General features: G+C 40.4%; 1 protein-coding gene across 1 annotated transcript in view; it reads left to right on the top strand.

Annotated features, from left to right (window-relative positions):
* Window positions 1–1,136: 1,136 nt before the first annotated feature.
* Window positions 1,137–23,924, top strand: part of ZNF385D (zinc finger protein 385D) — a 288,666-nt gene continuing 265,878 nt past the window's right edge. The window contains exon 1 of the mRNA XM_090283015.1: window positions 1,137–1,380. Coding sequence (XP_090139141.1) covers window positions 1,359–1,380 — 22 coding nt within the window. The 5' untranslated portion in view covers window positions 1,137–1,358. The remainder of the gene's footprint in view (window positions 1,381–23,924) is intronic.

Below are 23,924 nucleotides of genomic sequence, written 5' to 3'. Positions count from 1 at the left end.
TACAGTTCTTTATCTTCAGTTCTTCATTTCATAGACTTTTTGTAGAAATGTTTAAGTTTAAATGGTCCAGTAGCTAAGTTGGGTTGCAAAGTGAGGAGTTCTTAGGAAACTGAACTTGCTCTATGGGTTTATTTTCCATGCTGAGCATTTAAGTATTAAGCTTTCAGGGATTTCGTTCTAACATCCTCTTCTATGTAAGACAAGAACTGCAATTCATTAGACCATTGGAGGAGCCAGAGGCTTTGCTAAGCTTTGTCTTTCTTGACTGTTCATCGCAAATTTAATGGGAGTGTGTGTGCATTTTTCTATATCATACTGGTGATTAGATTGCAGTTTTGACACAATCTTGGTTGCCTTTCAGGCTAAAGGTGTCTCCCGTTTAGGGGTCAAAGATCATTTCAGCCTCAGTGTTCTTTCTACTACCTACTAAGAGAGGCAGCAAATGTGATCTTGTGAAACTGGGAGGAGGCTTTTATGACCAGCTATTTCTCTTTACATTTCTCTAATCACCCTAGCTCAGAATAATACTCAAGAAATGAAAATAACTCTTCACCAACTTCCGGCTCTCTATGATCACTCCTAAGTGAAAACCCCTGTTTTCCTAGCAATGGTCCCGTGAATCTTTTATTGCTCTTGGGTGTAAACATCACAAACAAGAAACCCTCAAGCCCATGGCAAAGAAAATGCAGGCACACGGGACAGCATCCCTCCTCATCCCACTGCCTTTTTAACTTGGTAGGGGACGCTTAATTTTGGCGAAGATGATGACATTCACGGGAGGAGCGGATAAAAGTGTGTCTAATTACACGTGAATGGCAGACCTCCCCTTAAGCACATCCCCTCCCGCACACCGGTGAATATCCCCAGCGTGGATCCAGAGACCCTTCTCTCTTTAAGAGCCTCCCGCTCACCTCACTCCGCCCCCTCCGGGTCTCTGAGATCGTTAAAGCTTCCCGAGAGCCATGGTTGGTCCAGGCAGGCCATCGGAGCTCCTCCTGGAGCCGCTGCTAACCGCGGGTGGGGTGTGGCGGGGTGGGGGGGGTCTGTTTGTAGTACTCTCTCAGTCCTGATGTCACAGGCGCGGCAAGGACATCGCAAGGAGTCGGATTACAGTAAGGATGGGCAGTGCAGCAGGCAGCCCAAGCGCAGGCTCCAGCCGCCGGGGACCGTAGCCCGTGAACGGCAGCCTGCGAGGCGCTCATCCCGCCGAGGACGCACGCTCGGCGGGCGCTCGCTGCTCTCCACGCCGGGGACGCTTCCGCCGCGGACTGTAGCATGAAACGGCTCTGCTCTGCGTGTCAGCCTTGGGTGCGAGCTGATGCTGAAGACGCTGCGGTGGGGTTCCAGCTGTCCGATTAATGAGAAACATAATGTATTTTGGTGAGTGTTCTGTCGGATGGTGTCATTCCAGAGGTGCCCAGCGCTTCATCGGTGCAGACCAGCCCTTTAGAAAACATCTTTAAACCGCAAGATTCTATTTACATCAAAGCTACCTCCAGTTGGCAACTGGAGGACCAGGCTGGTGCAGCCTTCAAAGCGTTCCTTTGTGCTACAGTTGGGGCTGTTTATTAGTCCTGGATGAGTTTGAGTTGGAAAAGAAGAGAGACGGGGTGGGGGTGGATAAACTTTGCCTTGATTTGTCTGCATGAAGTTGGCTTTTGTAGCTAAGCGAAGGAGAAATGGTGTGGCGTGGGAAGTCATGGGCTAACTTAATGGAATGTAAAACTAAGTTCCCATACTACTGATGCTGCGAGGGCTTAGTGCTTCATTGAGCATTTCGGTTTTTCCCTAATTCGGAGGCAGAAGGGGAAAACGTTGGTGTGCAGCGGTTAAGCAGCTGAGAACACTCCATTCTCTGCCCAGTTTTCCATCTCCCTAGAGCAGCCTAGCGCAAAATGCATGTTATTTTAAACGTTGGAGGTCTCGGAGCTGTTAAATCTTTGCGCGGTGTACTTGGGCGCCGCGGTGGAAGCCTCGCTTCTGTTTTCAGCTGAGCTGCCTGTATTGCCAGAAAACATGTTGAGGCTTAGATCTGGGCTCTTAGTGGAGCGCTGTAAGCAGGTGGGGAGCTGCACATTCTCACTGTAACGCGGCAACTTACTGCTAGGAGAGAACGCAGACCCTCGTCACGGAGTAAGAAGCCACGGATTAAGACTGAATATCCCTTCCTCCCTGAAGTTATGCTTTCCTTCTGTGAGTTCCATCCGGTGTCATCGTCTAAGGGCATCTATCTGATATTAAAAGGTTTGTGACAGCAGCTGGAGAGGGACTAGGGAAGGATTCCAAGAGGCAAATGGTCTGCGTGATTTCTTGGTTAGCTTTAAATATGAAGTCTAGAGTCATTTTTCAGATTAAAGAAATATTTGGATAAATGCATTTAGAGCAGTAATAGTTTCTTGGGTATTTATTTCTGTGCATACTATTTGCTTTGTTTTGTTTTCTTGATCCTTTAAACATTTGTGAAAGTACGAAAGAAACGCAAGTTTAAAAAGCTGAATGCCTTTAGTTGTCTTGACAGCAGTTTTGATTTCCCTATAATTTGTGCTTTACTAGGAAGGAGATCTTAAAATAACTAAACTTGATTTGGAAGTGACAGTCTTCATTTCTTCATAGCCAAATTGAAGCAGAACCCAGAGTTAAACAACACCCTTTTGCAGGGGTTAATGATGGAGGTAGTAAGCTTGTTTATTGGCAATTAATATATAGTAAGTGATTAGTGATTATTTTTCATGAATATATTTTTGATAAGTGGAAAAGCTTGTAAAGATCATATATCTTGTGTACAAAAGAAAATGTTGGTATCTGTAATGATATTTGAAGGGTGGAACATAGTAATTTTAGTTAAAGTTTTCAGCCTCTCGCAATAATTTCTTACGTGACTGCAGTGAGGAAGTAGCATTAACTAGAGTAGTGGTATAGTCTAAAAGTACTGGTCAGGGGCCATCCATGCTGTACTGAATTATCATGTGTGTATTGGAAAAACGTTCACTGGGCTAGCTCATGTTATCAACTGTATGCTAGTCCAGCTGTCTTGTAACACAGGGTGATTCACAAGGCAGTTAGTTTTACCATGCAATGCAAGTTTTTAATAGTACACATTGAAATGCGATGTCCTACTTCAAAAGAAATGATACTCTTTTAAAGGCAAGGCTAAAGTTGCCCTCTGTGTCATGAGCATGGTTCAGTCTTGCCATAATTCCAGCATGAGGTATGTTTTTCTATTCCCGGAGGAAATCGTGTGGATTCAGGAATGCTGTTTCTTTCAGGTCGTGCTATGTAGCCCCTTGCTCAGGCTGTTAGGCATCCAGAACTGAGAGCCCACCTGTCTCTAATAAAATGTGTGGTACAAGAGTGAGGGCAAGAAGCATTTAGCAATGTAAAGATTCAACAGCATTCTAATGTTTGCAGATCCCTAGACTATGCCAATATGTACATATATGTGTGTATTTATGTGCATGTCCAAAATTTTAGCTGTTCCAGGTAATTTTTCAGAATGACGCTATTACTTTGTCTATTACTTTCCCTTCATTTTTTGAACTGCAAATGATTTATCAAGACAGGGAGAACAGGGACAAAGGGAGAGCCGGGCTGCATTTTGGGGCTTTTCTGGTGATTTGTGGGGATGGGGTAGAGATGTCAGAATTCTTTTATTTGTGTCATGGGCAGGGAGGGATGAAGAGCATGATGATGCTGTAATATGTGATAAATAGATATGCAGGGAGGATATTTACTTCCCTTGTAAACAATCTAGTTTGTCAGTTTTGCACCCCCCTCCCCCCAATATAACTGAAGAATCATTGCCTGAACAGGCTGGCTCAGCCTCTCTGTTTCTCTGTGTGCCTTCTTACCCTAGGGACCCGGCAGTTGGACCCTGTCCTTGCTCAGTGGGAGTCAGCTGTTTGCATTCAAGTTGGTAGAATATGTAATATTTCCAGTTCTCAAGAATAGCTCATGTTTTCAGTGTGCTGTCTCAGACTCACATGACTAATGGACTCTTTTAATGGCTTAAGCCTCACACTTATCTCCTATTGAGATTTCAGTGTGGTGTTTTCAATAATTGTTCATTCGTACTTACTGCGCAGTAGTTTAAGAGTTTGCTGCTCAGTAACCCTGGATACTTTTGTTACTTATTCTATCGATCTTGCATTCATTACCTAGAGTTAAAAATAAGGTTCACATGAAAGAAAGAAGCAAAGAAAATTCCAGTCAGCAACCTGATTGGAATTTACTGTAAATACAAGGGAGAGTAATAAATGCTTATGAAGTTACTCTCTCCACCCCCATAAATATCTTACATAGTTAAAAATTACATGTGCCAAGGATGACTAGTCATTAAAAGTTTATCCAGAAATAAAAGCAAGGCAGTTGGGAGACTTGTCTCCAGATTAAGGAAGAGAGGTCGTGAGTTATTATCAGTACAACAGACTGGAGCTTCCTGGTTACAGTTTTGTTAAGAGGAGTGTGCTGGTATGAAGGCAGGTTCTTTGCTTGAGTGCATCCTATTTCTCAGAGCCTGGCAAAAGGTTGTAACCATGTACTGTCTTCAGCTATAAGTACCTTATGTCTGAATCATCTCCCCCTTTCCATCTGGCCCAACACATTTCTCCACTGCTGGAGCCATGAGTGGTTCCACTGGTCATGTCAACCTCAGAAATTGTGCGTGGTTGGCCAGAGAGGTGCCATGTTGCCACCCTCTGCCATCAGGAGAGAAAATGGGAGGCTGATTGGGCTGAGGAAATTTTATGTGGCAATAATCAGGACATTATCAGGCACTGAGTCAACCACGTGAAGGAAGAAATGATACACCTTAAATGAGCATAACTGAGAGACAAATACTAAAACTCACACTACATGCTCCTATTAAGGGCATATTGATTAAACCTGGAGAAAAGAGCTGGTGAAATTTAGAAAGCATGAGTGAGCCATTCAAGTTCAGCTTGGTGTTAATTGTGGATTCACTGTCTTCCTTAAAATGCCTAAGAAAAATAGGAAAAACACTTAGTGGTGTGCCTACCCTAACAAGAAATACTTAATTGAGGAAGTCTTTAATATAACAGCCAGGACAAAATTAGTAGGACAGTTCTGGACCAGAAGCCAACACACCTGCCTATAATAAGCATGCCTGCACATTTTCATAAGAAGGACTTTTGTTTTTCCCCTGAGATGTTTAGAATATTCTTAAGTCAGCATTTATACTTTTGGCTTTAGCTGGACCATCAAGTTTCACCTCTAAAGCAGTATGTTAGAAAAACAGTTAAGTGGCAAGGTTATGAGGAAGGAAATGAACAGAAACCAGCAGGCAGCAGAGCAAAACATTCCTCTTTTTTGGTGTTTTCAGTGGAAACATTTAACTGGGTCTAATTAGTCTGTACTGAGTGATCTGTTATGGGGAATTAGGTCCACTAGAGTCTTATAAATACTCCGGAGGTGTTTCTGTCTTCCTGAGGATGAACCAGAGACAGAATAATTCAGGAGGAAATTTGTTAGTCCAGGTTCCCACTTTTTAAAATTTGAAGTCATTACCATTATGTTTTATTACAAATGAATCTAAACAACATATAATATATTACTACATAACAGGGATGGAGAATGTGACCAGTGAATACTATCAGAAAGGAAAATATGTGGGAACCTGAAATTGAAAAGTATTTCAAAAACCATAAAGAATTCTCCCTTAAGACTGTTCTCTATTAAATTCATATGAAGTTCTTATTTTAAGGAACCAAATTTCAAATTTCACCACTATGACAGTAATATGGATTCCTTATTAATTCACACCCTTAAATTTTGAGCTAAATTTTTCCTGTTTTTTTTTTTTTTAAGAGCCTTCTTAGTTGCTTTAATTATATGGAAATGAGATAGATGGGTTTATTTAAGGGATAAGTTTCAAAATTCATGAGATAATGACAATTTGCAAACTTACCCTTTTGTGGGTGGTATAATTGTTCTAAAAAGCAAGTGAAAAATTTAAATTAGTGGTTTCTGACTTCTATTCCAGAAGAAGTGGTCACAGCTACTTTTAACTTGAAACCTCCCCTTGATAAGACGTGTTGGCTTGTGTGTATTTTAACACTGGATTATTGAATTGTGCCTTGTTATATAAATCCTCAAATATTATTCCTTATTCACTTCTTCTGTATATTCCCAAATCTTTTTACATATTTGAAAGGTAAAACATTAAGTCTTGCATTAATAAGAAGGAAATTAAACTATTTTTTGAGCACAGCTGGCTTTTAACAGCCATTACATACATTAGAGGTTTTTAAAATCAAGTCATAAGAATAATGTTCAAGGTTTTTCCTGCTTAAGAGTGATGTTTGTATGAGTGGAATTCTATTTCTACTTTGACCTTAAGAAAAAGATGTTTCCATTTGTATTACACTATGAAAAACATGTCAAAAAACAACAAAGGTCATAGTCGCTGCCCTCTCTCTCTTTCTTTCAAGAAGCCATTACATATCATTTCCCACAAAGATTAGTTTTGCAACAGAATTTCACACATGATTGGTGGCATTAAGAGAAAATACAGCGTAAGAAGTGACTAGAAATATCAAAGCTTAAAGTGGTTGAGATCATGCTTGAACCAAATTGCTAGGGTTGAAAATAAGAAGATGCTTTGCTCTGTCGCAGCGTTAAAAACGTTATGAAGCAGCTGGAAGCCAGCTTCCATCGAATGTGAACTCCAGGTTTGCACAGCCTTTAAAACTGTAGATATTGCCATGAAACTCTCTCGATTCCAAAACCTGAAATGCATATGAAACTCCATAGGAGCACCGGGTGGAATGCATTGAACCCCTTCTGCTTATCAACCTTTTAGTTTTCTCTTTTTTCGCCCACTTGCAATATCACATTTCTGTAAGTAGGAAGGAAAGAGAAAAGTAACCTGGTCAAGGTCAGGAGGGAAGTCAGCAGCAGTGTCACGACTGGTGCTCTGAACACAGGCTCTCTGCCCCCAAGCATCATTGTACTTGGTGGGAGATGGGGGCTGTGGGGCATGATGGGGTTGATCCGCTCAGTTCTTTAATGCATGAATGCTGTCTAGTCTTTATATGCAGCTCCCTGTTCAGCTCAGTGCCAGGCACATAGACATTTAGAAATATGCACTGAATGTTTAAGGTAGAAGGGGTTTTGAGGTCAGTGAGCAAGGGAATCCACTTCTTTAGCAGATCCTTGAAGGCTGATGTTCCCCATGAAAGCTGGTTTATGTGTGCTGATAAGAGATATACTCCTCCTGTTCCTGAAACTTTAGCTGCCCTTTTTAATATGTAAACGTAAGGACTAGTCCTTAGACATTAGATAATTTGATAAATGTAAGGAATTTCACAATCATTTTTCTCCTTTCATTTATTTCTTCATAGAACTCTTCATAGGGAAAAATCTATTAGAATATTAAGACTGATGTCTGAAGAATACCTAAAATCAGCATCTAAAATGGTAGAATTATTCCTTGTGTCAATTCACCTGATCATGACTCCAGTTTTCAGCTTCATATGGTTTTAGTGAATTTGCCCCAGATGTTGGCATCACCAGGAGACTAGGATAGGCAGGAAAACCCCTTGTGTATACATAGCTAAAAATGCCCAGGAAGGCTACCAATTTCAAAGACTGCCATTTGTTAAAGCAGGAAAAAAAAAAAAGGTAATTTTGAAACTATTTGCAAGGCTTTTGTAAAATTGTTCTTCACACTTAACCTTTTTCATATTCATGCTTTTGACTGATGAGGGAAAGTACTTGTGGCAGATTGCTCTGAGGATAAAGATGCAATAATGAATGTGAACGTGCTTTAATAAACATGATTCCTTACGCTTTTATAGCAATTTGTATTTTTTCAAAATGCATCACCATTCTGCTTTTTTTTATCCTCAAAATGACCCATTGCAGGAGGCAGACAAAACATAATTATTCCTATTTTTAGATGAGGAATCTGCACCTCAGATGACTGAAACAGCTTTCTCGAGGTCACACAGCTAGTAAATGTTAAGGCCAAGACTAATTCAGTCCCTCAGAGGCTTACTTCAGTGCTCTTTACTCTTCACAGCAGAAGCCAGGGGAATATTTTATAAAGGGAAGATTATCTGCAATAATCACGCTAGAAAAATATTCCAGCTCGTAGGGAAATAAATGAATACAAATGATTAGGAACTAAGATATATTTGTGTTTGACTGTGGAATTCTCATCGATCAGCGGTCTGAACATAATTCACACTTTTATTCATCATGCCTTGTCTTTTTACATCAAAAAGTTAATAATAATCAGAAAAAAAAGACTAATTAGAAGGCATGAAGCTGCCTCAAGCAGGACCTAGGCTTTCTCTACTGCCTCGGTCTTGCAAAGGCAGTGTCAGATATTAAAGCTTGTACTAATTATGTTACATTTTCCTGCTGTCTCACTAGTTAACTCAATGCTTGTAAAAAAAAGTTTAAGTCAATTGTGCTACAACCTCTGATAGTTATAGTGATACCCACTCCAGTATTTTTTCAAGATGAAGTCCCAGCCTGGTTTTTATTCCATGACTGATAAAGAGGAAAAAATGGCCTATGTTAGAATTTCAGCTGTTCCGCTTACTGGATTTGTATCTTTGGGCGAGCCACCACACATTTTTGATATCCAGATTTGTTTTTGTAAAAGGAGAATAATGACAATATGTTTCCCACAGTTCTATTTTGAGGACTAAACTATACAAGCCATTTAAAAGTGCCAAGCCCCAGGAAGCACATGTTAAGCCATCAGTAAAATTTGATTCTTTCTTGCTTATTCCCTTCATATCCAACCAAATATACAAATGTATAAAAATTGAAAAAATGTGGTTATTTCTGTGGGGCAACTAGAAAACAGGAACACACCAACTAATTCACAAAGAAGGACTTTAATACAGATAATTTGCTATATGGGTGATGGAAGAGCGTTGAAGCCACATGAAAGACAATGAGGCAACCCAGAGATTAGCAGTAGCAAGAGTCAGGTAGTTGTAAAATGGAGAGACAGGTGTTATCTTGGAGGCCAGGGCCCGCGGCCTTATGGGAGGGACTGGAATCCTGGCAGGACTAACACACGTGGAAGGACGGAAGGATTCAGCCTTAAGCACAGAAAGGCAGAGAAATACCCTGGCTCCTCCTTTTCACCCACCCTCCAGTGACCTGCTTCTGTCCCCTCATGGGTGGAACCCAACCCGTGGCCAACTGACTGGGCAGCCTGGGCAGCTCAGCACCAGGCCATCCAGTGGAAGTTCAGGAAACAGATCACAGGGCAAGCTGGCCAAGGACCTGGAAGGAGATCTTACAGATGCCCGCTTTAAGTAGCACTTTAAATGAGACAGTGTCTCTGCTAAAACATCTCAATTTATCAGAGAGCAGTTTGCTTGGGGGAGGTAGAGTAAGAGGGCAGGGAGTATGGCTGAAGAGCTTTCAGCAACTCCTTGCCAGTCCTCCCAGTTCAAGTATCTACTTTGTCACTCTCTGGTAGTGTGACATTGGACAAATGAGTGACTGTCTCTCTGTGTCAACTATTCCCTTTGGACAATGGGTTAAAAGTCGGTGTGACAGCCAGGGGCAATGAGAAGTTGAACACAAGCTTTATAATCTGCAAAGCGCCATATGAAAGGGCCTTGTTATGAGGACATAAAAAAATCCCAGTGATTTAGAAGAGTGCATTTTGAAAAACATAACAACAATTTGGAAATAATATGTTCAGCTATGCAGCTTAGCATTCCAGCAGAGATTTCTAATGCACTGAGGAGGGAGCCTTTGGGTACTTCCTCAAATAGCCCCTTGTATCATGGGGTTAGATGTACTTTCAAGGCCACTTCTAATCTGTTCTTTGTCATTATTCTATACCAAAGGGACGTTGCAGAAGCAGGGGCTGTGGCGAGAAAGTGAGCTGGGCAGAAAACCCTCCACAAAGATACTGTGTCCCATATCCCTTCCTCTCCAAGACTCTAATGGGCATAGACACCTTGAAAGCTGTGGGAGTTTATTAATAGTTGTTGGCAAGGAAAGAGGGATTTGCTATCGATTTTTATCTGTCCTTCCTTGTGTTGCTAGACTTTTAAGCACTGATTACTTTGGCTGACTGGCCCACCTATTAAAAAAAAATATTGAGGCAAAACATTCTGCCCTTTCTGCGTGGAGTGATTAGCATCCTTCTCAAAGCCTGCTTGTAAAGCTCAGCAACAGTTCATAACTTATGGTGCCCTTGTTTTGAGGCAACGCTGCCGTAACTGCCGGGGGGCATTGCCCTCACCGAGTACAATATGGAAGGCACTGATTACCACCAGGTGTTTTAATTAGCTGCCCTGAGGAGTGGCAGGCCATAACTTAGAGGGCTATGGGGATTCTAAAGAGTCACATTTTAAGGCAGCTTTATCAGTTAAAAGGTGCATTAGAAAGCACAATGTCTTGAATTTTTTTTTTTTTTTTTCTTTAAAGAAATATGTTGTGTAAGATCCTAAACACTAACCTTCAGGTAAATTCCTTTTTTTTTTTTTTTTTTTTTGGCACCGTTGCCTGATTTTTCTAATGTTATCATACTTAACTAGTAAGACAATTAGAGTGGGAAGCTCAAGGCATGGCCTTTATGGATTTCCTGGTGTCCTTAGAGAATTTCTCGACTCCGGTTGGTGGAGAGCCATCCTGGTGCCGACAGATGATGGAATCACCATTGACAAAGAAGGGGAACTTAACAAAGCCTGAATGCCCACTTTGTGCCAGGTGCATTGGCACCTCACTGCCACCCTTAAGAGTAATTTCAGTGGATCTAAATCCTGGCCACACAAAGGAATCCCCTGGAGAACTTGGAAATGATGCTATTGTCATGGCCCCACCATAATCTGATTGAATTAACCTCTCTAGGGGTGGAGCCCAGGCAGCTACAGTTTCTTTTAAAAGATTCTGAAGAATGGCCAAAATTGAGAACCTTGAAGATGGGTAATTCAACCACTTCATAACATGCATCGTGTTCCCTAGGAGTTTGTCCCCAGCTTGTCCCAGGGTCACCCAGGCAGCAGGATCAGGATTCTCACCCAGGTCAATCTGAATTTAAAGCTTGTGTTCTTTCCTCCCCAACACACTTTTCCTCATAGGGCAATCTGTCCATTGCACAAAGTCTGGGCCTGATTATAAACTGCCTTGTGCTATCCCCCACTGGTTTCTGGAGTGGAAGTCCCTCACTGTGGGCTCCTCAGCCTTTCATGGGACACTTTATAGAGTTGGCACCTAAAAGAGGTACATGCTACTTGATTTAGGATCAGAGTACAAAGGATTTTAGGACCTTTCTCAAAATTTAACATTATTAGTACAAGTCACCCAAGGATGATATTAAAATGCAGATCTTGCTTCAGTAGGTCTCAGGCGTGGCCTGGGATTCTGCCTTCGAAACATGCTCCCAGGTGATATTAGTGCTACTGGCCTGCCGACCACACTTTAAGTAGTAAAGCTTTAGAGATTGCTTGGCTGAGTTTTGTTTACTGCTTTCTGCAGGTAGGGGATATCAGATCTAAATATCTAACATAAATTGCTCTGTTTATATTCTGCATCATACTGAATGGCCCATGGTGAGAGTTCTACTTAGGGTGAGCAACTATCCTATTATGCCTGAGACTGAGGGGGCTCCTCAGACATGGGACTTTTGGTGCTGACATCAAGGAAGTCTCATGCAGCCTGGAATGAATTGGAAAACTAGTTCCAATAGATTGAGTTTGAATCCCAGATCAAGTTCAAGTTCCCCATGAAGAACTTAAGCAAGTAACTTGACTTGTTTGAGTGTTTCCCCAACTATGAAGCAGGAATAATAAATGCGACTTCCTAGGATAATTGCAATGATTAAGTTAGATAGCAGATACAAAGCATTTAACCTGCTGTCACAGTGTTCTTTCACACTTAATGTTAGCAGTAGCTATTGCCACAAATTTATAGACCTGACTCTGCATTCTTCTTCATGATTGAAAAAAAAGAAATACCCCAAGGATCAAGTGTAAGCGCTCATGGATCATCTTTATTGCACCATCATTGTACAGAGACAGCAGCTTGTAAATCACCTCCTGCCCTGAGATATGATGGGCGAGCCAGGGTGAAGTCACTCTTGGTTCACTGTACAATTTGCCTACCCTGAATGTCAATACTAATGGTTTTTGTTCACTGTTTAGGGGAAGAAAGGCCTGCCTAAGGTTTAGCCACCTTGGGACATTTTGAACTGGCCCCTCATGTTCCTGTCGACCTTGTTTATCCATTAGCGTTTCTCTGAGCTCTGTAACAATGTAGGAGGGCAGCTGCAGCTAATGACTGTGCCTTCCAACTCCTGACCTGTCACTGTGTTAACAGTCGATATCCTTAAGACAACATGCACAAGAACAGACAAGGTAGTACCTCTACTGAAGCTTACACTAAATACTTATGAAGGGGAAAAGAGAAAGATTTTTAACTCACACATGTCCTAGCACAGAACCTGGCACACAGACACTGGGATCGGAAGTGTTTATTGAGTGTAGTGCCAAGCCGTGGGCATCTCCCTTTGATGAACTTCCAGTAGAGACCCAAGGTTCCACCTCCTCATGCTCGGTTGGCTGGTGTTGAGTGAATGAAGGGGGCTTTGCCAGTCCCTACCTAGCAAAGCCAATTCACTCACCTGTCAAATGCCATTCACTCATCAGGGCATTGAGTCTGCCAATTATGTGACTTTAATGTGCGTTTTTATTATGACTAGTAAGTAAGGTTGCTATGAGCAGCCAATTATTTCACAGTAGGTGTTACTGGGCCTGAATTGCTGCTGACTAGCATTTTTGATATGAAAACAAATGAACAACAAAGCAGAAGCTCCCCATGCTTTTCTGGAGCATAATACACAGTTGCAGAGAGGGTCCAACACAGTCACGCTTTCCCTGGCGATGTCCATCTTAGAGGCAAAATTAGGAGACTTTTGTCTCTGTTCCCATCTCCGACTGCTGTTGTTACAGCCTATGCCATCCATCATTAAACATATGAGGTCTCTATTTCATACAGGAAAACGGAGGCCCAGTAAATGCATATAGTACCTGGCAAGTACCAATACTCAAACTAACAATGAAAGCCAAGTCTTGATCTAGTGGTGTAAATTTGGATGAATTGCCCCCTGAGCCTCAGCTTCGAAAGCAATAAATTGAGATAATGGGAACTCATCCTACCTCTCAAGGCAGAGCTATAACTACTAAAAATAGCTAAGGTTTATTAAGAACTTAGTTCTTGCCAGCCACTGTTCTAAGTATATCACCTCAACCAGTTCTCACAACAGCCCTGGGGTGGAGGAATGATCACTGTGCCTGCTTTACAGATGAGGAAATGGGGTACAGAGAGATTAAGCAATGAGACTGCAGGGAGTAGCCATGCCTGGTCATGGCTTCCTAGCACAGACTCTCCCACCACAGCGTTTTGTATGACCTTCAGTAAATCTCAGCCTCTGAAAGCCAAAGCCCAGGAAGCTATTCTCACTATTCAGATAGAGCAGTGGGGTTCAGAAGCAGGCAACAAACTAAAAAGTGAACCGACACACAAGCCAAACTCCTCTTCGTTTGCACACCAAGCAGCCACCTGATTCTGGGACCTGTGGCTGAGCTCAGAGAAAGATTCTAGTTCCCTACCAGGAAGGCTGCACAAGGGCTCATGGAACATGCAGCTCCATTCCAGTCATGCTCCAAAAGCCTAGCCTACACATGATGCTAATCCCAATGATGCTGACGTCTATGTACCAGGAGGTGTGCTGTGGCCTTTCCCATGTATCTGTGCCTGGTATTGGGGCCCTGCTCTTTCAGATGATTTCCTTTCTCACTGAGTTCTTCCTGGGCACATTATGCAATGTGCCACATGTGGGGTGATGGGGTGATATTTCTTATCTGATAATTTGAACTTCTTTTAGGCCCACAGAACACCAAGAAACGAGAGACCATGAAATCTATCTATACCCTCAATAGAATACTTTCAATATTTCAAAAAGATAATATATGTACAATATAAAAATTAAATATTCTAAATGGGTAAACAGCAAAAACTAAACCTCCTACTTGCAACCTAGTGCACTTTGTTACTTTTGAGACACTACATTCTATGGAAGGCAGGAGTAGGGGGGTGGGGGAAATGGTTGAAGGTGATCAAGAGCTACAAACTTTCAGTTATAAATAAGTCCTGGGGATAAAATGTACAGCATGGTGACTATCCTGAGTGATACTGTATTGTATATTTTTAAGTTGCTAAGAGAGTAAATCTTAAAAGCTCTCTTTATAAGGAAAAAGAATTGAAACTATGTAAGATGATGGGTATAAATTAAACTTATTGTGGTGATTATTTCTCAATACAGACATATCAAATCATTATACTGCACACCTAAAACTTATACAACATTATATATCAATTGTATCTCAATACGATTGGAAGATATGAATTCTCTGGAAGGGTATATGTATACATCCCCCTCTTCCTTACCTGGAATAGGAACATATCATATATCCTATTTTTGCGTATTGTTTTATTTAGCATATATTGATGTTTCTCATTATTTTTCCTTTATGGTTATGCAGTAGTCTAATGCAGAAACATGTTTTGATTTATTTTACTGGGCCTTTTTAAAGAAAAATATGTTCTTTCCATTCTTTTACTAATAAAAACAATGAATATCACTGTGCATACATAATTCTCTGTAGGATAAATTCATAGACGTGGAATTTATGGGGCAAGGCATATTCTCATGGCTATTTCCAAAGTTCCCCATGGGAATTTTTTATTGATAAATTTATCCATGTATTTATGTTATTAAAAAAATTATATAGTTGCTTTCAAACTGGTTACTGTTTATGTGAAAACTGCCAGGCAGCCTTCTCAGATCTGAGTTCTCCAAGTGGAACAGAGTGCAAAGTGAAGCAGCTTCTTGCTTTTTTTGTCTTTTTTTCTCCCCTTCCCAGTCTTATTTCTACATTTCTCTTTCATTTTGCTAATTCTGTATGGGTATTAGTTTCAATATTCAAAAAAGCAATTATGCTATAAAGTTGAAAAACTTCTGATGCTTTAAAATGGGGATAAATACCACAGAAAGACTGTATTTTGTTAGTGACATAGCACCCTCCGGTCTCAAAACTAGAAGATGGTCCCTTGACAGATCTCTAAATTAAGTAGGTCTAAGGCCAAATATGGTTGCCAGTTTCATTTTGCTTTGGAGCCAGTAGGCATTAAGAGGTAAAAGCATATTTGCACAATTACATATTTAGTGTTTTTTTTTTTTTTTTTTTTTTTTTTGTCTATTCCTAACTCCATGTTCTTCTGTTATTTTTTCAGCATCTCTAGTTAGAACACATTCAGCTTTGGAGTAACCTGGAATGTTTATAACATGGCTTTATGTAAAATGTCACATTTATTAAAGAAAAAATCCCCAACTTGTGATAATGGTCACCATTTTTTGAGTTCTTGATCTCTTTACAAACATCAACTCATTTATTCCCTAAAGGGATGATGTTGTTTTAATGAACTAGAAGTCATTCTCTCTACTTTACTAAAGAGGAAAGATGTGATTAAAGTTTAAGTTTCTTGACCAAGGTCACATTGATTGAAAATGGCAGACATAGGATTCAGACCCAAGACCTTCTGATTGGACACCTTGTGGGACAAAATGTTGATACCTCTGGCATTTTCCATCTAGCACACTACTCTGGGCCACATCTGTGGAATTTTGGTAGCAGGGGACATTTATATAAAGTGGAAGTTCTCACTTTCCTGATCATTACTGTTGAAGGGTCTTAAGGACAATCACAGCAATTCTTGTTAAGGTATAAATAGTACTACTAAGAGCCCTACCCTACAGAGGACCTCTGAGGAAGGAGGGGTGACCAGTCAGTCACCTGTTTTCTCTTCTGTTGGAGAGATGGCCTCCCATGTTAAGCAGGCTCCGGTGCTTACAAAGCAACAGAATTTAGGTGAAGGAAATCAGTTAATCATTGTACTTAATAATATGCTAATTAGTGATGCAGTGTAGAACTCACTCTCTAATATCTCTTCTGTTACTTGAGCCATTGAAGTTCTCTCCCATTCTGTTGAACACACACACATCTGTAGTATGCAGTAAAAGGATTTCATACCTGGATGGTAGCTTAGGATCTTATCTAACATCTGACATTTTTACATTTAAAGGTGAGAAAAAGAAAGATAACAGTTTAAGGTTTTAACCTAAAAAAAGTCAGTAGTGAGTGGGAGAGCTGGGCTTACAGGTCTGTTGACTCTTTCTCAGTAATATTTTCCTTCCTTGGGAGGCAGGAGGAATGTTCATTGGCTCATTCTTTCTTCACAACAAATCTAAGAAATGAATATTATTCTTCCCATTTTGTAGATGAGAAAACTGATGTTAAGTGACTTCCCCAAGGTTATACAGAAAGTGTGGGAGCCAGGAATTGAATTCATGTTCCTAAGTTATCTACCCATCCTCTTTGCCTCCTGGATTCAAGGCTCCAGTCTGCATTCGGTTTAAAAGTGGGTGGATCCCTGTACTTATCAGGGTCTAAATGAATTCAAAGATTCCCCCATCCCTAAAAATCACTAGTCCTACAATAGCTGTGGGAGCAAACAGTGGAACTCATTGGAGCAGTAAATCACTACCTCCCATAATCCCAAAAGCATGATCAAGTGTCCCTCCTTGAATTCCTCACTGTCAGCAGTATGCATCATTTAGCTCTTGTGTGAACCACTATTTTCATCTCTAATGAGTTCCTTGACTTCACTCTCTTATGCTTCCAACTCACCTAGCACTTTGCTGTCCCATGGCATAGCTACAGATATGATACCCACCCGCCAGCACACAAACATGCTCAGATAACTCCAGTGGTCTTTATTTTCTGATACAGAGCTTCCAGAGTCTTTATCTAGGTGGTCAGTGCAATCCAGGTTCTGGTCCTAATTCATCTGTAGCTTTATTTATTTTTTTACAAAATTCCCCTTATTTCATCACAAGCTCTGTAGAACCACTCTCTTTTTCTTAGCCCTTCTGAAATGTTGCCTCACGCTGTCCTTCTTACCTTATATGTAGCTTGTGTTGGCCTCTGTGTTGCCAAAAATCTCGGCATTCATTGTTTTTTACTCTTATTCTTTTCTGTTCTTTCAATAGTTTATGTATAAATAAAATATTGCAAATTCTTCAAGAAGGTCCACTGCAAATGCTTCATGTTTAGAAAGACCATCTAATTCTTTATAAACGTAACAGACACCACTTCTCTGAAGTTCCATGCATAGTATTGTCAAAACCTGTCCAGAAAAAAATCAGTGTTTCAAAAGCTCTGTGTTTTGTGTTTCCCACTCTAGATTTACTGGGGCAGCATCTCCAGGGATGTAGCCCAGGAATCAGTATTTTCAACTCCCCCAACTTAATATCACAAGATTCTAAGATAATTCTCTATAAATAAACCTATAAATATAATGCTATTGCACTTACAATACTAATGAGACTTGTGAACTGGACAAAATTATACTACTATTTATCTGAAAAAAGAGACATAAGCAAACTCTTCAGGAAATTATGAAGGAGTTTTCTGACAGCAGAGGCTTATCCTAAATTATATAATAAAACCATAATAATTAAATAATTTGGTCCTTAGTGATAACTAATAAAAACAGATTAGAATATCTAGAAGTAAACTTTAGTATTTATGTGTATGGGGATTTAGGCTGTGATAAAAACGATATTTCAATTCACTGTTGGAACCAGGAAGTATTAAATAAATGGCTTAAGTGCAACTAGATACACATTTAGACAAATAAATAAATACAATGTATTCCTATTTCACTTCTTACACCAGAATAAATTATAGATTGAACAAAGATTCAAACATAAAAACTGAAGGCATAAATTTATAGAAGGAAACCCAGGCGAATACATTTATACTCTTACAATGGAAAGGCCTTTCTAGTCAGGATACAAACCCAACACTATAAAGGGGACAAATAATAAATCCAACTGCATAAAATAATAACGTGTTAGGGAACAATTAATTCAAAACCTAAGTAAAAAAAGAACAAATGACAAATTTGGAAAGTAGTACTTAAACACCAATGTCAGAGAAATGGCTAATTTCTTTAATTAACAAAGAGGTCACAAGAATCAATAAGAAAAGACAAGTGGCTCAAAATAAAACTGAAGACTGTGAACAAACACATTACAAATAAAGACATATTTTGCCAGTGAAAATTAAAACTGCACTCAATTTCACCCATAATTTACACATTATAAATGAGAATAATGGGATATATAGTCCCACTAGCAGACTGATAAATATTTAAAAGTTGGAACAAATTTTAAGAGTTGGGTGTGGTAGAAGCCATTCTTATGCACAGCATATAAGAATGCAAACTCTGCACAGGTGATTTGATAATACTTATAAATGCATAATTTTTATAACAAGTACGTTTTGCCCTAGCAATCTTGTTACTAGGAATATACTGTATATCCCCAAAAGGCCATGCATATGATTATGGATGTTAAATGCAGCGTTGGTTTTTAAAGCATAAACGAGAAACAGCAAAAGTGACCATCAGTAGGGGACACATTAAATAAAATTATGGTATATTAAAAATGTTTGAATGGTATGCAGCCATGAAAAAATAAGCATGCTGTGATGAGGGAAGAAATAGAATCTAACAGCAGTAAAAGCAAGGCTTAGAAGGGTGAATAGGAATCCCAGAAGAAATTTCCTTGGGAGTAAACATTTCAGAAGGTTTTTTGATGGCTATACTGATCTATCTATTTCCAAAAAGGAGAAATCAGAAACTGTTAGCAGTTATGAGAGTTGGGTGGGACTTATGCTTTCCAAGTCATTCTGTGCAGAGAGAACGCTCCGCTAGGTCAGGGATCCGTGTCGATTACGTTCGGTGCTCTGTGTCCACATCGAGAAGGTGCCTGGCACGTTCCAGGTGCTCAATAACTGTCAGTGTGATCTGTCATTGGAGTTTGAGCCGCTTTTTTTGTTTTTGTGTTTGTTTGTTTTTGTTTATATTACACTGCATTAACAAAGGTAAGAAATAGAGTAGTTGAAAATGATTATGAAATATAAGTAAAAGCTACCCGGGCCGTTCTGTTGCACAGCCAGAATTGGAGAGCACTGTTGGTGTATCACCTTTGTGTCTTTTGAAGTGTCGTGTTCAGACAGCAGGACATGCTTGTGGTGAGGCAGCATCTGTGTTTTTCAGTCGCGGCCCTTTGCAGACAGAAGCATTTCCTGCCTAGTGCTGATGCGTATTTTAGGTCCCATGTATTATTGTCAGGTTGCCGGGTTTTAGCCCTACTTCTTGTACCTGTCAGCTGAGTGACCCTGGCCAAATCCCCCCAAATTTGATGTTTGTGTCTCAGTTTCCTTGTAGGGTTTTTCTTAAATGAGATAATGCATAATAAAATTTTCTCAGTGTTAGGTGGTGGCAGCAGTTTGTTATCAAACTTGAAGTGATGCAGTCAGTAAATGGTTATTAAGGAATGGAGAATGGATAAAGGGAAGAATGAAGCTCATGCATTGTAAGGGGAGGCCTGAGTTAGCTACCTCTGCCTCTCATACCTCTGGTGGGATCATAATTTTAAAAAATCATCTGGGTATTGCCCTGGCCAGGTAGCTCAATTGGTTAGAACATTGTCCTACTACACCAAGGTTGTGGGTTTGATCCCCGGTCAGGACACATACAAGAATTGATTAGTGAATGCATAAGTAAGTGGAACAACAGATCAATATTTCTCTCTCTTGCTCTCAAAATTAAAGAAAATCATCTGGTGATTTATTCCCAACTGGATATATAGTTAATCCTCTTCAATCTACATAGAGACCCTAGTCTCCATTTCTTGCACCTTAGCCAAGTCACTGACTATCGCAGGCCTGTTTCCTAGCTGGTGTCCTGAGTGGTATTCTCTCCTGGATTATTAAAGTGTTTCTTTCCTCTTTATCTCCCTGGATTTCTGGGCTCTTGCTCTCTTTCTAAACTTCCCTTGGTTTCATTTTGTGCCAGATTTCCTACTCAGTCAATCGATAGCCCCAATTTAGGATTGGATCCTGAGAGATTACAGAAGACTGGCAAGGCACTGGGAGAGCCAAAGACCTTGTTTCGAAAATACTTTATTGAGGGAGAGAAGCATCCATTCCACCAGAGTTCCTCAGAGTTGACAAGATTGCCAAGGTCCTTGAGTCGCACCATCTTCCACAGCTTGTGGAAATAACAGCTTTATCTTCAAAGACAGTGGAGTGCAAAGATAATCCATTTTCACTGCGGGTTATAAAATAAGATTGCGTCTTCTTTAAATGCCTTAAAATAGCTTGAATGCAGGCCTTTTAGCTAATGATGAGCAAACCCATATTTAAATAAATATGCCCTAAAGAGCAATTCATTTTTAGGGTTTTATTGCTTTTAAATTCTTATTGTTTATAAATTGTTTTACTTCCAGGTGCAAGGCAGACTTGAATACTTGTAACTTTGATTTTTGCCACCAGTGAGACGAGCAGGGTAGGAGAAGGCCTCCTGTTCACTGTTCCTGAATTATTAGCAAAGGGAATAGCCCAGCATGGAATGAAATAGGATTGCTATTTCTGTACCCAGAGCAGAGGCAGTAAAGGCGTCCTGCCCTTTTATTAGTAGGTTCCTCACATATATGTTGAGTTCTGCCACATCCCAGGCACTGTTCTAGATACTATGGATATATCAATGAACAAAACAAAGATCTTGCTCTTGAAAAATTTACATTTTCTTGGGAAGAAACAGGTATCAAACAACAAACATGATTCATAAATAAATATATAGTATGTTAGAATATAAGAAGTGTGGTGGGTGGGAATTGCAATTCAGGGGAGATCTGGCACATCATGTGAGGGCTTGGTGGCTGGCTGAAAGGGGTCTCATCGTGAAGATCATATTCTAGCCAAATCCTTTCTCTGCCACTAACCAGCTGAATAATTTGGGCAGAACTTCTGACCACACCGTTTTCGAAGTGGCAAAAATATGTAACTTGTCTATGCTGGGAAGTAAAAAGGTAAACCTCAGTCAAAGCTCTAGGGCTTTTCTTACTTGTTTTATTTCACATCCAGGTCATCTTAACTTCTGTTTTAAAAACACAAATAAAATAATTTTTAAGTAGATGTATTTTTTTAAGTGGACATGTGTCCTGTGGCGGTCTCAAAAAGGTGTTGAACTTCTGTGACCTGGAAAAATCTTGTGTGTGTGTGTGTGTGTGTGTGTATGTGTGTGTGTGTGTGTTTCTGTAATTTGATACTGGGAAAGAAAATAAATGTCATCAGACTGGTTGGGTGAGAATCTGAACTTTTCTTCCTCTTACCTTTTATAATATGGGGGAAACCATCTGAGTCCTAACCTGAAAAGGCTTGATGTGAGGCATCAAGACCAGAAGGCAACACATAGCTGGGTAGGCAGAAGGGTGAGCCAGGACTGCATGGACCTGGGAAACTAATCTAGAACAGCCAGATTGGAGACCCACTATCCAAAAGGTGTGCAAGCTTGCAAAGATATCTGGAATGGCAGTTAGGAAGACAGAAGAATCTGGTGAATGGGACCAATTCCACTGGAGACAATGAAGGTTACTTGCAGGTTTTAGGCCCTTTGTTCAGTTTGGCAGTCTTCAAGATGGGTTTGAACCCTGGAGAAAAATATCTAGTTTCTTTAGTGTAGATGTTGGCAAGAGAATTTTGATCATATCAGGGGACAGGAGATAGAATGAGTTTGAAGAGTGTGGCATGGAACCCTATGGGGACTCATGAAGGAGTGGGATGGAGAAAATCAGAGCTGCATCTCCTGGGTCACTGTGGCCTCCTTAGCTGGGAGTGAGACAGAATCCTAAGTTCCTCCAGCAAGAGGGACCCAGGCTCCTGAGAGTTCAGGCTCTGGTCTGTCAGGCAGCCCTGGGCCTGCTGAATGGGTACCATGGCATTTCCTAATGCAAGGGCAACAGAATAAGCAAGGTAAGCAGATAAAGCCTAAGCACCAGATCACTGAATGCACTGTTTTTCAAAGGAAAAGGGGAGAGAGGGGAGAGGAAGAGGGCTACATACACGTCTCATACAAAATATCTATTGTACACACACTATGGTGTCTAAGGAAAGTTTTTATCTAGAGCTGCTTGCTGGTTCGTGCAACCACAGGGGTAGGGTAACTACTATTGTATCTCATGTGTGCAAGAAACAACAACTCATATTACTTTTCCCTTTTGGGGACCAGGCACCGCTCCTGCTGCCCCATTTGTTTGCAGATATCTCTGTAGGATGAGACACTATTACATCCAGACTAAGCTGAGGATTCCATGCTGATCTTTGTAAACTGCAGTTGAGAGGCTTTGTATATTTATAAACACATCTTTTTCACAAAGTGTAATATTATACTTGCAAAATTTTTAATAGTCTGAATTAATATTACTGTCATTGCTAAGGGATTAAGGATCAAAAGCATTTTAAAATAAATTAAGTACTCTACAAAATAGGATGGTCTTGTCCTCATTTTTATTATAAAACCTCCAAGAAACTCAAAGTACAAGAAAATTATTTCTTCATATTTAAAGAAAGGGATATTTGTGTGTGTGTGTGTGTGTGTGTGTGTGTGTGTGTGTGTGTTGTGGAGTCTTCTTAAGGATAGGACAACTTTTGGTACTCTCTTGCCTGGATTATGGATTATTTCTTTTTATAACCATGGGAAGAATGTTTCAGATCATTGACGGACAGAGCCTATCTGAAGGATTTCACTTGCCCCTCTTTCCAGTGCAATGAACTATCAACCATGTTCAGATCTCACCCACCCTGCTTCAACTCTCTGCCTGAAGGTGCAAATCTTAAATTCTCTGACTGATCCTGAGTGTTGGCATGGGCAGAGTAAGGACCGGCACCCATGGAGACTTTATAGGGTACTTCTAAGCAACCATTCCAGAAATGGAGAAGGGAGGTGGAGATGCCCCTTTCCAGGAATATAGATCACAGGGTCATATTTACATGTAAATTCAACTCACTGGAGACAATTCTATTACAATTTTTCTCAAAATAATGAGAAATATGTCAAAAAATTAAAAGAAGGACTTCTAGGCAAAGCGTATTATCCAGCATGTGGGCACATGCTTTCATGCCCCCTCCGTTGTGAAGTACATCTTACAGGGAAAAGGTGCAAATAATTGCATGGTCGCTATCTGGGATTGCTTTTGTCACTGTTGGGAAATCTTCCTGAGGCTCTCCTCTTTCTTTCCTACTGTGCCGCCACATACAAGGTCTTCAGATGAGAGAGACATCATGTGACTCATGGGGCAAACATACTGTTAATATTTGCTATCAGAAATAATGTGCTAAAGTGACAGTAGCTTTATAGAATGAAAGGGACCTTGATGATTTATTCCGGTCAGTGCTTTCAAACTGGAGTGTTTGGCAGAATCACCCAGAGGAGTTGTTAAGCACAGATCTCCGGGCTCCACTCCCAGAGCTTCTGATCTAGTGGGTCTGAGATAAGACCTGAGAACTGGCATTTCTCAGGAGTTCCCAGGTGATGCCGATGCTGCCAGTCTAAGGAAAACACTTTAAGAAACACTCATCTAGGCAGGTGGCTCTCAACTTCGGTGGCACATTTGAATCTCTGGGGGAAGTTTTTAAAAATCCCAATGCACATCTCACATCCCTGACTATTCTAAATCAGATTCTCTAGAAGTGAGAACTAGGCAGCACTCTTTTTTTTTTAAGATCCCCAGATGATCCCAATGTGCAGCTGAGTTTGAAAACCACTACTCTAGGTCCATCTTTCTCCTTATTTTTCAATGAAGAAATGCAACCAAGAGAATGGAACACATTCAGGGTCAGATAGCTAGTCATGCAGATAGTTTTGATGTCTGGACCAGGGCACTTTTCCTATGTAACAGTTCTTTACCAGGATGCTGAGACTTAAAATTTAGCAGCAATTGCATAGTGTGACCTCTT

This window comes from Furipterus horrens, unplaced genomic scaffold (assembly GCF_987537825.1).
Source record: "Furipterus horrens unplaced genomic scaffold, mFurHor1.1.pri manual_scaffold_7, whole genome shotgun sequence".
Taxonomy (NCBI): Eukaryota; Metazoa; Chordata; class Mammalia; order Chiroptera; family Furipteridae; genus Furipterus; species Furipterus horrens.
The sequence above is the reverse complement of the archived record's forward strand: the minus strand, read 5'-3'. Positions and strand labels throughout refer to the sequence as shown.